At 43.5% G+C, this 17,514-nt stretch overlaps 1 protein-coding gene across 2 annotated transcripts in view; it reads right to left on the bottom strand.

Annotated features, from left to right (window-relative positions):
• The window catches only part of LOC129812848 (formin-like), a 122,233-nt gene extending 105,281 nt beyond the window's left edge, over positions 1-16,952 (bottom strand). Inside the window, exons 1-2 of one of the 2 annotated variants that reach the window (XM_055864776.1) lie at positions 16,773-16,952; positions 13,801-15,521 (exon numbers count right to left, since the gene is read on the bottom strand). In XM_055864776.1, coding sequence (XP_055720751.1) covers positions 13,801-15,400 — 1,600 coding nt within the window. In that variant the 5' untranslated portion in view covers positions 15,401-15,521; positions 16,773-16,952. Of the gene's footprint in view, positions 1-13,800; positions 15,522-16,660 lie in introns of both variants that reach the window. The other variant, XM_055864777.1, reaches the window with a different exon arrangement.
• Positions 16,953-17,514: the final 562 nt, after the last annotated feature.

The following is a 17,514-nucleotide window of genomic DNA, read 5'->3' on the forward strand; positions in this document are numbered from 1 at the left end:
CTCACACTGAACTTGATGCTCAGCGACCTCCATTGAGGGTTTTCTCATGCTGTAATACACCTCCCAGGAGGGTCACACTGCTATCACCTCAACCTGTTTGGATAAATAATGAGATTGAACTGAGAGGCATCTTACCTCCTGTTGCATTAGATGCTCAAATATCACATCTCAGTGTAGTGCCATCACACCCTTGAGCTACTGTATCCACACTATAACCTCCTAAACTGCAGCAGTAACTCAGTAAAATACCTCAAATACTGTCTATCGTACAGTGTCCTCAACCCCAGTTTAGGTCAGAGACAAATGGTTTCAATGCAGAGTTGTAAGAACACACACAGACATGCATCTGTTGATTTGCATTCAGCCTCAGTATTTAACGAATAAGTCATTATTAGACAGACAGCACTGCGGCTCTACACGGCAGAGACTGAAAGGAAAAGTCTTTGGCAGGGAGCGATTGATTTGATAAATCACTTTGCATTAAGATAATGCACCAGCACACTGCAGTGCTCAACACCATCCGTGTATTTCTGGGGCTGTTTGGGATGAGTCCAAATGCACAGTCAAGCCCACTCCAGGCCCAGCTGCAGCCAATGCTGAATTCTCCCCTGCACCAGCTGTATTCCAGTGTAATTATCAACTACAGCAAATCTACTGTAATTTCAGCTGTATTTGGCATCTTGATAGCAGGGTAGTGGTGAGCATAATGAGAGTGTTACTATGACAACTCAAAGTAGACAAGACCAAGACGTGGATGTCGATTAAGCCAGCTCCCCACACCTCTCTGATTCAGAGGGTTGGGTTAAATGCGGAAGACACATTTCAGTTGAAGGCATTCAGTTGTACATTCAGTTGTGCATTCAGTTGTCCCCCCCCACGGGGGGACCAGGGTTCAATTCCCATGGGGGGACCAGGATGAATATGTATGAACTTTCCAATTTGTAAGTGGCTCTGGATAAGAGCGTCTGCTAAATGACTTAAATGTAAAATGTAAATGTACAACTGACTAGGTATCCCCCTTTCCCCTTAAGAATCCTGATATTGTCAACCCAACACTACAGTTGATTACTGTGTATTCTCAATGCTCAAGAAACATGGAAACAATTTGCACAGAGTACAGATCAACAGCACTTGCATCTTTGCATTTCTCAAATATGAAACATTTACTGAGCGTTGAGACTAGTTTGTCCACATATACTCTAGCTGTGACGACACAGGCAGCATGTTCTGAGCTGAGGACACATGCAGCAGTGTTAAAATGCATTTAGAGGGCCGCGCTGCCACCATCTGGACAGGAATAGGTGGAGAGGTTTTAGTGTCCCTGTAGACACACTGCAGTGCAGCTCTGGCTGTCTCTCTCTCTGGCTCTGAGCAGAAAGACCACACTAAATACAAAGATACACAAGGAATGTTGGATAGGGCACCCTAACAGGATCTTATGTCTTTTTCTGAAAGGATACGTATGCCATCACATGTTATAGACTTTAATCTATTTACATTTTGTGTATTACAGATGAATATCACAATACACGTGGACTGACACATAATACATAAACACAATTCAAGCAAAGGCATTGAGAAAATATCAACATTGCGAAAATACTTTGGACTAGTTTAATGTACTGTAAACATTGTAGACATAGTACATTCACAAGTTCATCGTAAATCATAATTGAAAGTTAAACTCGAAGAGAAAGTGATGACTAGAATTTGATTTAGAAAGCACTCCGCTGCATTAGGTAATGAATCCACTTCATTAGCTTGTGCTACGAGATCACTTGGCAGTTACTTCATTACACAAGCACGCACACACACACACACACACACACAGGCACGCACACACACACACACACACACACACACACACACACACACACACACACACACACACACACACACACACACACACACACACACACACACACACACACACACACACACACACACACACACACACACACACAGTGTTATCCTGGACGAAGAAGAGTTCACTGGCACTGGGGAAAACTCTGCTCCCATTGTAATTTAATCTCCAAAGCCAAGGGAGACTAAAGCGATGCCTGTACAGTAGTTCACTGAAAACTCAGCCAGGTACACATCACACACAGCTCTTTATTAATGACGACATGAGCTCTGATAACAGAACCCGTGTTGCTCAGTTGGTAGAGTATGGTGCTTGCAACCCCATGGTTGTGGGTTTGATTCCCACGGGGGACCAGTATGAAAATGTATGCACTCACTACTGTAAATCGCTATAAAAATGATAACAACAGGCTTTAGACTGGACTGAACCTAAGAGAATATGATCCCCTTGCAAATACTCAATCATACTGTTCTGCTATACTATACAGTGCTACTGTTCTGCTATACTATACAGTGCTACTGTTCTGCTCTAGCTATACTATACAGTGCTACTGTTCTGCTATACTATACAGTGCTACTGTTCTGCTATACTATAGAGTGCTACTGTTCTGCTATACTATAGAGTGCTACTGTTCTGCTATACTATACAGTGCTACTGTTCTGCTATACTATACAGTGCTACTGTTCTGCTATACTATACAGTGCTACTGTTCTGCTATACTATAGAGTGCTACTGTTCTGCTATACTATACAGTGCTACTGTTCTGCTATACTATACAGTGCTACTGTTCTGCTATACTATACAGTGCTACTGTTCTGCTATACTATACAGTGCTCCTGTTCTGCTATACTATAGAGTGCTACTGTTCTGCTCTAGTTATACTATACAGTGCTACTGTTCTGCTATACTATAGAGTGCTACTGTTCTGCTATACTATACAGTGCTACTGTTCTGCTATACTATACAGTGCTACTGTTCTGCTATACTATACAGTGCTACTGTTCTGCTATACTATAGAGTGCTACTGTTCTGCTATACTATACAGTGCTCCTGTTCTGCTATACTATACAGTGCTCCTGTTCTGCTATACTATACAGTGCTACTGTTCTGCTATACTATACAGTGCTCCTGTTCTGCTATACTATACAGTGCTACTGTTCTGCTATATTATACAGTGCTCCTGTTCTGCTATACTATACAGTGCTACTGTTCTGCTATACTATACAGTGCTCCTGTTCTGCTATACTATACAGTGCTACTGTTCTGCTATACTATACAGTGCTACTGTTCTGCTATACTATACAGTGCTCCTGTTCTGCTATACTATAGAGTGCTACTGTTCTGCTCTAGTTATACTATACAGTGCTACTGTTCTGCTATACTATACAGTGCTACTGTTCTGCTATACTATACAGTGCTACTGTTCTGCTATACTATACAGTGCTACTGTTCTGCTCTAGTTATACTATACATTGCTACTGTTCTGCTATACTATACAGTGCTACTGTTCTGCTATACTATACAGTGCTACTGTTCTGCTATACTATACAGTGCTACTGTTCTGCTATACTATACAGTGCTACTGTTCTGCTATACTATACAGTGCTACTGTTCTGCTATACTATACAGTGTTACTGTTCTGCTATACTATACAGTGCTACTGTTCTGCTATACTATACAGTGCTACTTTTCTGCTATACTATAGAGTGCTACTGTTCTGCTATACTATACAGTGCTACTGTTCTGCTATACTATACAGTGCTACTGTTCTGCTATACTATACAGTGCTACTGTTCTGCTATACTATACAGTGCTACTGTTCTGCTCTAGTTATACTATACAGTGCTACTGTTCTGCTATACTATACAGTGCTACTGTTCTGCTATACTATACAGTGCTACTGTTCTGCTATACTATACAGTGCTACTGTTCTGCTATACTATACAGTGCTACTGTTCTGCTATACTATACAGTGCTACTGTTCTGCTATACTATACAGTGCTACTGTTCTGCTATACTATACAGTGCTACTGTTCTGCTATACTATACAGTGCTACTGTTCTGCTATACTATACAGTGCTACTGTTCTGCTATACTATACAGTGCTACTGTTCTGCTATACTATACAGTGCTACTGTTCTGCTATACTATACAGTGCTACTGTTCTGCTATACTATACAGTGCTACTTTTCTGCTATACTATAGAGTGCTACTGTTCTGCTATACTATACAGTGCTACTGTTCTGCTATACTATACAGTGCTACTGTTCTGCTATACTATACAGTGCTACTGTTCTGCTATACTATACAGTGCTACTGTTCTGCTATACTATACAGTGCTACTGTTCTGCTATACTATACAGTGCTACTGTTCTGCTATACTATACAGTGCTACTGTTCTGCTATACTATACAGTGCTACTGTTCTGCTATACTATAGAGTGCTACTGTTCTGCTATACTATACAGTGCTACTGTTCTGTTATACTATACAGTGCTACTGTTCTGCTATACTATACAGTGCTACTGTTCTGCTATACTATACAGTGCTACTGTTCTGCTATACTATACAGTGCTACTGTTCTGCTATACTATACAGTGCTACTGTTCTGCTATACTATACAGTGCTACTGTTCTGCTCTAGCTATACTATTACTGTTCTGCTATACTATACAGTGCTACTGTTCTGCTATACTATACAGTGCTCCTGTTCTGCTATACTATACAGTGCTACTGTTCTGCTATACTATACAGTGCTACTGTTCTGCTATACTATACAGTGCTACTGTTCTGCTATACTATAGAGTGCTACTGTTATGCTATACTATACAGTGCTACTGTTCTGCTATACTATACAGTGCTACTGTTCTGCTCTAGTTATACTATACAGTGCTACTGTTCTGCTATACTATACAGTGCTACTGTTCTGCTATACTATACAGTGCTCCTGTTCTGCTATACTATACAGTGCTCCTGTTCTGTTATAATTATACTATACAGTGCTACTGTTCTGCTATACTATACAGTGCTACTGTTCTGCTATACTATACAGTGCTCCTGTTCTGCTATACTATACAGTGCTCCTGTTCTGCTATACTATACAGTGCTACTGTTCTGCTATACTATACAGTGCTACTGTTCTGCTATACTATACAGTGCTACTGTTCTGCTATACTATAGAGTGCTACTGTTCTGCTATACTATACAGTGCTACTGTTCTGCTATACTATACAGTGCTACTGTTCTGCTATACTATACAGTGCTACTGTTCTGCTATACTATACAGTGCTACTGTTCTGCTATACTATACAGTGCTACTTTTCTGCTATACTATAGAGTGCTACTGTTCTGCTATACTATACAGTGCTACTTTTCTGCTATACTATAGAGTGCTACTGTTCTGCTATACTATACAGTGCTACTGTTCTGCTATACTATACAGTGCTACTGTTCTGCTATACTATACAGTGCTACTGTTCTGCTATACTATACAGTGCTACTGTTCTGCTATACTATACAGTGCTCCTGTTCTGCTATACTATACAGTGCTACTGTTCTGCTCTAGCTATACTATAGAGTGCTACTGTTCTGCTATACTATAGAGTGCTACTGTTCTGCTATACTATACAGTGCTACTGTTCTGCTATACTATACAGTGCTACTGTTCTGCTCTAGCTACCAAACTGGTAGCTACTCTGCCAAAGACATATATAATCTAATTTATACGCACAGGTGTGTTTCCACACTTCATACCCCTCGGTGGAGGCCAGGCAGGCAAGGAATACTGTGGACCTGCAGGTGTTGATTGACAGGGCTGAGATGTGACAGTGTATAAATCAGAGCGTGTGAACTGAGCAGCTGTCAGACAGACAGTGAGAATGAAAGAGAGTGGGGAGCAAAAAGAACAGGGCCTGTGTTAGTTAGGTCACATGGTGCTGAGAGATTGTCTCATGGCTAATCTTAGCATGCCAGGTGTGATAAATTACTAATACTAGAGATAATACGCAAGTCACTGCTCAACACTCAAGGTGAGCAGGAACGACCCTCTTCTGAAGGCACTCCTTCAAACAGGCTGAAGCCATGCATTAGAAACAGTGCAGTCTCTCTCAATCCCTCTCTCCCTCTTCAACACTCTCCTCTCTTTCACCCACTCACAGTGGTACTAAACAAAAATCTATAAACTCATTATTCTAATATAAAGACTGAGCCATGTGGTTTTACCCATGTGCTTGGTTAACTAGAAACTCCATCTCTGTGCTGGAAGCAGGCTTTGTAAATCTTCATTTCCTGTCTGTCCTGCATGATTTAGCCCTGCTCCCCTCGCTCTGTCGGCCGTTGGTTGGTTGGCAGTCTGGGCCCTGTCCTACAGAGGCAGGGTGGACATGACATACAGTCGTGAAACATGGAGACTGGAGAGCTCTCTCTCAACATGAAGCACACCAACTAGAGGCTAAACAGCCACTGTAATAACAGATGCCAGCAATCAAATAGGTCAAATGTCAGTTTGTGCACAGCTAAGATCCACCCACTCCCTCTGACACTAGAGACAGGTAGATTCAACATAGTCCCTGAAGAGGAAAGATTGTGTGCATAGTGTGATCTTTGGGAAATAGAAAGTGAAGTCCATTTTGTGTTTTCTTGCCCTCTGTATGATGACTTGAGACATGTTCTGTTTGGTGCTCACCCTGAAGGTTTCTGGCTACAGAATGGACACAGGCTGGAGTTCTTTTTCTGAAAGGGAGTTTTTGACATTGAACAATTTATTCTCAAAGCCTGGGGGAGAAGGAGAACTGTATTGTTTGTGTAATGTGACTAGGTGTTATCATTGCCTAATTGTGCATTTAAATTGTTAAATGCATTTCATTTGTTTAATGTTAAAAAAACGACATGTTTTGTGCACACATACTTGAACTTGATTGGTCTATAAAAAAGTGGTCAGATGAAGCAGATGCTAAACTACAGGACTGTTTTGCTATCACAGACTGGAACATGTTCCGGGATTCTTCCGATGGCATTGAGGAGTACACCACATCAGTCACTGGCTTTATCAATAAGTGCATTGAGGACGTCGTCCCCACAGTGACTGTACGTACATACCCCAACCAGAAGCCATGGATTTCAGGCAACATTCACACTGAGCTATAGGGTAGAGCTTTCAAGGTGCGGGACTCTAACAAGCTTACAAGAAATCCTGCTATGCCCTGCGACAAACCATCAAACAGGCAAAGCGTCAATACAGGGCTAAGATTGAATCGTACTACACCAGCTCCGATGCTCGTCTTATGTGGCAGGGCTTGCAAACTATTACAGACTACAAAGGAAAGCACAGCCGCGAGCTGCCCAGTGACATGAGCCTACCAGACGAGCTAAATCACGTCTATGCTCACTTCGAGGCAAGCAACACTGAGGCATGCATGAGAGCATCAGCTGTTCCGGACGACTGTGTGATCACGCTCTCCGTAGCCGACGTGAGTAAGACCTTTAAACAGGTCAACATACACAAGGCTGCGGGGCCAGACGGATTACCAGGACGTGTGCTCCGGGCATGTGCTGACCAACTGGCAGGTGTCTTCACTGAGATTTTCAACATGTCTCTGATTGAGTCTGTAATACCAACATGTCTCAAGCAGACCACCATAGTCCCTGTGCCCAAGAACACAAAGGCAACCTGCCTAAATGACTACAGACCCGTAGCACTCACGTCCGTAGCCATGAGGTGCTTTGAAAGGTTGGTAATGGCTCACATCAACACCATTATCCCAGAAACCCTAGACCCACTTGTCACGATCGTCTTCGTGAGAGAGAGAGGACCAAGGCGCAGCGTGTGCAAAATACATCTCTTTATTTAGGAAGAGAGAAAAACACGAAACTAACACTATACACAAACTAACAAAAACAACAAACGACCGTGAAGCTAAATAACGTAAGTGCACAGACAAGCAACAAACGTTCAACATAGACAACACCCCACAAAAGCCTACTGCCTATGGCCGCCTTAAATATGGCTCCCAATCAGAGACAATGAATGACAGCTGTCTCTGATTGAGAACCAATCTAGGCAGCCATAGACATAACTAGACAACACTACTCTACTCTGCCCCATACACATACAACACCCCTAGACATTACAAAACACATACCTTCCCCATGTCACACCCTAGCCTAACTAAAAAACATAAAGAAAACAAAGAATACTAAGGCCAGGGCGTGACACCACTCCAATTTGCATACCGCCCAAACAGATCCACAGGTGATGCGATCTCTATTGCACTCCACACTGCCCTTTCCCACCTGGACAAAAGGAACACTTATGTGAGAATACTATTCATTGATTACAGCTCAGAGTTCAACACCATAGTACCCTCAAAGCTCACCACTAAGCTAAGGATCCTGGGACTAAACACCTCCCTCTGCAACTGGATCCTGGACTTCCTGACGGGCCGCCCCCAGGTGGTGAGGGTAGGTAGCAACACATCTGCCACGCTGATCCTCAACACGGGGGCTTCGAAGGGGTGCTTGCTCAGTCCCCTGCTGTACTCCCTGTTCACCCACGACTGCACGGCCAGGCACGACTCCAACACCATCATTAGGTTTGCAGACGACACAACAGTGGTAGGCCTGATCGCCGACAACGACGAGACAGCCTATAGGGAGGAAGTCAGAGACCTGGCCGGGTGGTGCCAGAATAACAACCTATCCCTCAACGTAACCAAGACTAAGGAGATTATTGTGGACTACAGGAAAAGGAGGACCGAGCACGCCCCATTCTCATCGACGGGGCTGTAGTGGAGCAGGTTGAGAGCTTCAAGTTCCTCAATGTCCACATCAACAACAAACTAGAATGGTCCAAACACACCAAGACAGTTGTGAAGAGGACACGACAAAGCCTATTTCCCCTCAGGAAACTAAAAAGATTTGGCATGGGTCCTCAGATCCTCAAAAGGTTCTACAGCTGCAACATCGAGAGGATCCTGACTGGTTGCATCACTGCATCTGTAACGGGTGACGCTCTCCTCATCCTCGGATGAGGTGAGGAGAGAAGGATCGGTAGACCAATGCGCAGCGAGGTGTGATGACATAATGAATTTATTAAACAAAACGAACACTGACACGAACTATACTTTAGAAATGATACAAAATAACAAACGGACAACGTAGACGAAACCTGAACATGGAACTTACATAACGACAGGAAGAACACACGAGCAGGAAACAGACTACATCAAAACGAAATACAACCGAAACAATCCCGTGTGGTGCGCAGACACAAACACAGGAGACAATCACCCACAAACAAACAGTGAGAATGCCCTACCTAAATATGACTCTTAATTAGAGGCAAACGCAAACCACCTGCCTCTAATCAAGAGCCATACCAGGCAAACCGAAACCAACATAGAAACAGATAACATAGAATGCCCACCCAACCTCACGTCCTGACCAACTAACACACAAAAACTAACATAAATAGGTCAGGAACGTGACAGCATCCTGACTGGTTGCATCACTGGTACGACAATTGCTCTGCCTCTGACCGCAAGGCACTACAGAGGGTAGTGCGTACGGCCCAGTTCATAACTGGGGCTAAGCTGCCTGCCATCCAGGACCTCTACACCAGGCGGTGTCAGAGGAAGGCCCAAAAAATTGTCAAAGACCCCAGTCAACCCAGTCATAGACTGTTCTCTCTACTACCGCATGGAAAGCAGTACCGGTGTGCCAAGTCTAGGACATTCTAAACCATTTTTACCCCCAAACCATAAGATTCCTCAACAGGTAATCAAATGGCTACCCGGACTATTTGCATCGTGTGCCCCCCCAACCCCTCTTTTACGCTGCTGCTACTCTCTGTTTATCATATATGCATAGTCACTTTAACTATACATTCATGTACATACTACCTCAATTGGGCCGACCAACCAGTGCTCCCGCACATTGGCTAACCGGGCTATCTGCATTGTGTCCCACCCACCACCCGCCAACCCCTATTATACGCTACTGCTACTCTCTGTTCATCATATATGCGCACGTGACAAATAAACTTTGATTTGATTTGATATTGTGTCTAATAAGCCTGGGCTGGGCACCAATTGGTGTACGACACAAATCAAATATAAATCAAATAGGTTTTCAACCGATAACATAAACCTAAAATGACATGAATATGACTACAATGCAGTGCATGTGCAGGTAAGATTGTTCTCAAGAGCTCCTACAGTGACTTATTAAGAGAAATCAGTTCCACAGTAGAAAGGGGCCTTTGTGCAGTACTATTCCTCTGGCTGTGACGCAGCTTAGACAGGCAGTGTGAGAGCAGAGCACAAACCCTCCTACCCACACACACTTGGCACAATCTATTTCATTATCTGAATAGAGCTGGCCCTTGTCCTCAGTGAGAAGGGCAATGTTGCATGCCCGGCATTTTGTGTTGGACGCTAGGAGAGGGAAGTAAAGACAGATGTCAACTGACTGACTAACTCCCGGGCTGGAGTGATCAGTTTCATATGACCTGGGGCTTGATTGGTTTATGTCATTAAGGTATTATTTACGGTCTTTCAGATTGAGTAGGGGACATTCACTGATACTCAGGCTCTATGTGTGTCAGTTGATGCTGTCTCTGGCATTCTTGAAAGTAATTTAAAAATTGGATTTACGATGGGGGCGAGATTTAATGTTTCTTGAACAAACCTCCCCTGCAATGAGAGGAGCTTAAAAAATGTAGATAATCAGAGCAGAAATGTCAAATGTACCATGATTCTTAAATATTCCCGATTGGAAATCCATAAACAAACTTTAAGTGTAAAACATAGAGAGCATTTAGAAACAGAGTATTTAGAAACACAGGACAATAGGTTTCTAGATTGAACTTTCATTGATACTCTCTCCCCAATGTACAGTTTCCTTATTCAAATTAAACATTGATGATTGCACGTCACACAGACAACAGAGATGACAGCGATTGTATCTAAATTAGGATATTATTGGCAGGCCAAACTATGAAGGCAGCCTTCATTCTGACCCAGATAGTAGCTCTTCTAGCCTCTCTGTTGTCAATTTGTCCTTGCTAACATTTCAAGTGTAAAGAATTATTGAACATGGACAAAGGATGGTTCGGAACCCACTGAGGTCCTGCCAAATGAACAATGAGACTGTTCTCACATCTCTATCAAAGGGGAGGTTTAGAAGGAACAATTTGCAACATGGTTCATGCAATGCAATACTAGCTAGTCTTCATGTTCTATGCATGTAGATGAAACTGTATCCTGTTCACTTAGTCCTTAAAGGCCAAGAAGAGTTATTTACAGAACTCATATCGACTAATCATGAGCCTCAACAGCACACAAACAGGCTAACAGGGACAAAACATTCTGCTGCTTTGAATTCTTATCAACATCATATTTCTCGTATTGTTTTAAAGGAAGAAGCCAATTTTGACCTTTAAAGGTACAATATGCAGAAATCGCTCCACCCTTTTCTGGATGAAAAACTTCATATAGTTCGCCTAATTTCAGTTTATGTGACAAAGCAAGCAGTCATTTTGTGGAGAATCTTTGTACAATCTAAAACTCTGTGGAATAACTTTTCCATAACCAAAAATATTGTATTCTCAGCTGTTTGAAGCTGCTGTGCAAAACCGAAAATAAAACATGCAAAAACAAAACTTAAGAACGAGAAGCATAAAAATAGTGCACATGGAACAGTGTGTGTGTGTGTGTGTGTGTGTGTGAGAGAGAGAGAGAGAGAGAGAGAGAGAGAGAGAGAGAGAGAGAGAGAGAGAGAGAGAGAGAGAGAGAGAGAGAATGGGGGGACATTACTGCGATGAGAATTGATTCAGATTATTCCCACATGAGTAACACTATCTGTCCGCCTGCATACACCAGCCTCCCTCCAGCCATGACTATACTAGGCTGAACATTGGTCCTCTAGTTTGTGTCTCTTACCACAAATAGTTTTCCTGCGTTGTTGTGGAATCCTGACAGGATAGGAGTAACACTGCTTACTGGTCCAGAATCCATGACTAAGAAAGGCTTCTTAACCATTCTTCACAGTCTATAAACAAATTAAGTGGACAGTAAAAAAGCTAACTGCGGGCAATTGCTGTTGAAAAGAGAAAGAGTACGAGCAACATTGGTGAGGTCATCAATGTAGTTACATTGTAGTTACAGGTTAATGTAATAATGATGTAACTGCTCTAATTGATGCACTAGGCAAAAACCTGTTTCATGACCTCTGTATCTTCCCTTACCAATTTGGACTGATGGAAGGCAGCCAAACACTAAGCCAGGGTCACGCTACAGCACTCTTACACTGATCAAATGATTGGAGGTCAAATGGCACTACCAGACATCCTGGTTATACACTGAGTGTACAAAACATTAGGAACACCTTTAGCCCTCAGAACAGCCTCAATTTATCGGGGCATGGACTCTACAAGGTGTCGAAAGCGTTCCACAGGGATGCTGGCCCATGTTGACTCCAATGCTTCCCACAGTTGTGTCAAGTTGTCTGTATGTCCTTTGGGTGGTGGACCATTCTTGACACACACGGGAAACAGTTAAGCGTGAAAAACCCAGCAGCGTTGCAGTTCTGGACACACTCAAACCGGTGTGCCTGGCACCTACTACCCTACCCCGTTCAAATGTACTTAAATATTTTGTCTTGTACATTCAACCTCTGAATGGCACACATACACAATCCATGTCTCAATTCTGTCAAGGTTTAAAAACCCTTATATAACCTGTCCCCTCCCCTTCATCTACGCTGATTGAAGTGGATTTAACAGGTGACATCAATACGGGATTATGGCTTTCACCTGGATTCACCTGGTCAGTCTATGTCATGGAAAGAGCAGGTGTTCCTAATGTTTTGTACACTCAGTGTACAATGTAAGAGCAGGCAACTCTTTGCTGTAGAGACATATGGGATGCAATGGCTAACAGTCAATGTCACATTATTTAACAACCCAAGGCTTGTCAATGTAATTATGAGATACAGTTTATTAGGGCAAGATTAAGAGACTGTCAGGCAATTCTGAAGTTCTGCTGCACTTCTGCTTCTTAAGCCACATCCCAAATCCTAATTATTTTTTCTGCAACCCATGCGCCTGTTGAGGGGGAGTCTTTGTCAGCTGGCAGCCTGTGAACTCAGTAGGGAGTGGTTTAGGAAGAGGTGCAGAGCACTAAGAGAACAAATTGGCAATGCTTCAGTTAACATTGTTTCATGACAGCGGTAGTGGATTTGAACTGCATGTCAACCCAGAGCCTTTGATCTGGAACCCCATCCAACCACTCCTGCCCCCCGGGGATGAAATGGTTAAGAGAGGCTCATCAGCATGGGATAGAAATCAAATCAGTCTCAGGCTCTGTTCTCTCTCTCTCTCACTCGCTCTCTCTGTCTGTTGGGCAGCTTTTCATACTGAGTCACATGCCAAGGACAAAGCAAGCACACCAGGCCAGTCACAACCAAAACAGGATGATCAGAAACTATTTAGACAGATTGTCAAGTGATGACTGTGACAGCTAGCACTGGGACACTGTTTACTCTGTCTCCTAGAGGAGGGAAATACAGAGAGAAAATAGCTTTAGTCAGTGCAAAAACTCCCACAGTGTTAAGTAAAAACAGTTATTGCTGTTTGACAGCAGTAACAGACCATTTCCAAAACATCCCCAGGCTGTATGGGCTGGGTGAACAACTGTTGATATAGTGCTCAGTTGCTGTATTCTACACATCAATCATTCTATAATCTCTCTTACACCTAAGTAAACATAACAGCCGTTCCATTCCAGTGTTGTACTGAAGCCAGATCAAGGACAAACTCCGAGAGACACGTCACACGGAGGAGTGAAGCATTGATGTCAACGTTAGTGTCAAGACGGGGGGACATTACAGGAAAGAATGGGAGGTGGGAGGATTGTTGTAATTTTTAATAACACTAACTCACCTGTTGCCGTGGAGAGGCTGGTGGAATTCCATTTGGAAGTCGCTGGTAGTCTGCTGAGGTTCAGGTCCAGCCGTGTGATGGTCCGCTTGTTGCCATTCTTATCTATGACCTCCGTGGTGACTTTGGGCGCCTCTTTGGATCCAGTCCGGGGGCTGTCACTGTCCGTCCCCTGGCCAACGTCCTCGTCAGAAAGGAGCAGGATGCGGTGGTTGAGCTGGGGGCTGGGGAGCTTGGTCAATAGAGGGGACAGCACTGGGGACATGCTCTGCAGACTGTTGGTGGCAGGGTATGAGGTGTTGAACACCCCACACAGAGAGGGTGAACAGGGACTCTTACTGTAGGATTTCGTAGAGGAGGCCTCAGTAGGGTGTGAGAGAGGCAGCCTTAGCCCCTCTGCAGGTTTGGTCCCTACCGTATCCCTCATGTCCCCGTTTAGACATTCCCCAAACTCCTGCTGACAGCTGCTGGTCCACGGCTGAGGTGCAACTGATTCAGCCTCTGGATAGAACTCTTTGGACCTGTTTGGGCTCATATGGCTAGCACGTTGAACTGTGCCCTCAACCTCCTGCACCTTGGCCACCACCCTGACCCCTGTGTCCCTCCTGTTGATCTCATCATAGAGCTGGTGGGCTGACTTGTCCTCAGACCGCATGGGACGAATGTTGTTCCCACTCAGCATATACTCCCGTTCGATATGATCCTGAACGTTTTCCAATAAACTACAGGACGAAGCTTCGTAGCCCAAGCAGAGTTCACTGTCATACTCAGACATGTCAGTGCAGTCCAGGTTTGGCTCAGAGGCTTGAGAGTCGTCCTCCATGAAGTCCCAGCCCTCCCTGGCAATATGGAAGTGCTCCTCCACAGGGAGGATGGGGTTGCTGGCCACACTGACATAGGAGCCTGACATTGGCGTGTCTGGAGCTCGGAGAGGTGCTAGGGTCCCAGGAACTCTCTGCTCCTCCACCACTGGGACAAGGTTGGACTGATTCCGGGTCTGAGCCGAGGACTGGACAGATAAAGACTCAACTGCAGTGCTCCCTAGCCCTACTTTCTTCTTCATCTTGCTATGCAGGAACTCTTCTGCACTGTCTAACTTCTTCACACCCAGCTTCTTCAGCTTTCTGCCCCGTGAGGAGGCTCTCTTGTGCTCCGGGGACATGGAGAGAGCATGTTGAGCATTACTGCTGAGGACCTGTCCTGAGAAGCTCCCACAACCCTCTCTGTGACCCTGGAGCTTCCCATCCTGATTACCCATCCTGACTTTGTTGGCGCAGTCTCCGCACAGAGATAAGAGATCAGTCAGCAACTGGTGGTGCTCCGTGGCCAGCCAGCAGAGCTCAGCAACAGCTTCCTTTGTTGCCTGGTAGGAGTTGAGGAGTTCGGCTGCGGACTCATAAGACTGGCCTCTTTGTTTGAATGCTGTGGGATCCACCTCTCCCTGGTCTTGGTCATTACTGGGCTGGGCCCACAGAGGGGCGTGGCTCTTGTATCTAAACACTGGGGCCCTCCCCTTGGGGAGATAGAGGCTGATACTGCATAGCTCGCGGACGGGCTCGTAGAGTTGCAGGACAGTATGCCTGTCCTCCATTATTGGCGCCATGCTAATCGCTTAAGCACTTTAATTAATTGGACTGCTGTCCCCTGACGCTGGTGTGTTTGGAGTTGGACTGCAGAGGAAGAGTCTGAGGAGCTCGGTGTTTATCACCTGGCTGATCGAACTCCTGTCAAAGAAAAATAGGCTTCATTGAAACAAACAGTCATAAATATGTCTGAGTAAATGTAAAGCATGTTAATAACTATGCAGTAACAGCTGTCAATCAATTTTAAGTCATGATACAAAATGAATGCGTCTTGTTAGACATTTCAAATTGAAAGTTGTCTTTTGTCTTTAAACTAACTCCAACATAATAGTCTAATATTACCATCAATGGTCCCTCAAGACAAAGGGCAGACAGAAGAATGTTTTAAAAGTCCTACAGGGCCAGTGTTCACAGAGTAAACATTGCTTTGTTATTGAGGGAATACAACATAAAGGTAGAACAACACGACAAAAAGAAAGAACAACATCTTTAAGGCTTTGCCATTCCATTGAAAATAACAGGTGCACCATTGGAAATGCTTAGCAGAACAGAAGTCTGTGCTTTTGACAAGTAAGCAACACAAGCCAGACCATTTTAAACAAAAAATATTTGGCATTATATCAAGTAATACATCTTAGTTTCATTATTTAATCCACTCCACTGCCGCAGTCCTGAATGTAACCTTGAATAGAGATGTACTTAATTTACATTTCGGCTAAGCATTTGCACAGATGAGGTGTTTGCGAGATACATCTCCATATAATATATATACTGTATATAGTGTACTCTACATATGCCCCTACAGCAAACTCATGGATGATTGTCTTTAACTGGTGTAACACAGATCATTCTGATATCCACCGTACCGTATATTTCTCATCACTGCACTAGTCAATTGTTGAAGTCTTCACCCACATCATCATCATCATCAAAACAAACTATAATGTTTATTGAAGCACTGACAACCCTACTAAAAGGCATTCCATCAACACTTCACAAGCTGCGTCAAGGATGTCCCACAAGGTGAAGATAGGAGTCATAGGCAAATGCAATATGTTAGTACCCCATGATTATATAAAATATTGATAATTTCCCCTCTAGATAAATGTATCTGTACTACATCACTGAGCAGAACTGCTTACATCACTACCTCCGTAGGATTTCACCTTGCAGCAGCAAGCCATTGAATACATGCGTCTCTATCCTGTTTCACAAACTATACACAATATTTTTCGTAAAATAAACTATCCCATTCTGCGTTACGTTATTAGATTCCATACCCGAGGTAAAACTGTATGGCAGTAAGTTGAGCGTCTTCTCTAAATGTTCTCTAATAGGAAGGATTCCAGTGTCCTAATTCAATAGTAAAAAGCATAGAGATATCCAACGCACCTGCCGCAGATTTATGCTTTAGCAAATAAACTGCGATTTCCCAATTTTAGCAAATATTTTCTCCACATCTTCTCTTCTTACTGGAGCCAGCGGATAGCAGCGTTTCTCCTTCTTGACAGACACGCGTTTGGGCCAATTGGAGAGCTCAGCGTTTCTTTGACGCTCTCTTACTTTTGTACCCTAGCAAACTGAATAAGAGCTGCAGCAGTTCTCAGGTAGCCTGACGTCTCACACAGAATTATTCCAATAGTGTGCAACTGCAGCCTGCAATTCGGGCGTTCCTGCATGTGGGTATTCCTGCATGGCACTCCGCGAGCATCCCATTGCTTCCTTCATGAAGGGCGTTGATTCATTTTGAGTAAAGATTAATTGTCATGCAAATGGTTATGGTTATTGTCATAATTGTTATTTTTGTTGAAAAATGTTTTCAGCTCGTACTGCATCATAATGCATCTTTGAACATTAGCTATAACATAACTAATGAAAACAAAACAGCTTTGTTAACACCCCTGTCTCAAAAATGAATGGTTTTGACAGCTTTAACTTTTGGAAATTAAGCTTCTCCTCCAACCATACCTCTCTGCTGATAAAATGATTACCAACTTTACCCACTTCCTCTAAAAATGAAAAACTGCTTTTAGGGTAAACTATATCTACTTGAATATAAAGTTGAATCCCTCCTCTCCTAAAATTAATGCATTTCGCCAATTACGTTTTGTTTTAGTTCACTGTTATTGTCCAT

Source organism: Salvelinus fontinalis, chromosome 16, assembly GCF_029448725.1.
Source record: "Salvelinus fontinalis isolate EN_2023a chromosome 16, ASM2944872v1, whole genome shotgun sequence".
NCBI lineage: Eukaryota > Metazoa > Chordata > Actinopteri > Salmoniformes > Salmonidae > Salvelinus > Salvelinus fontinalis.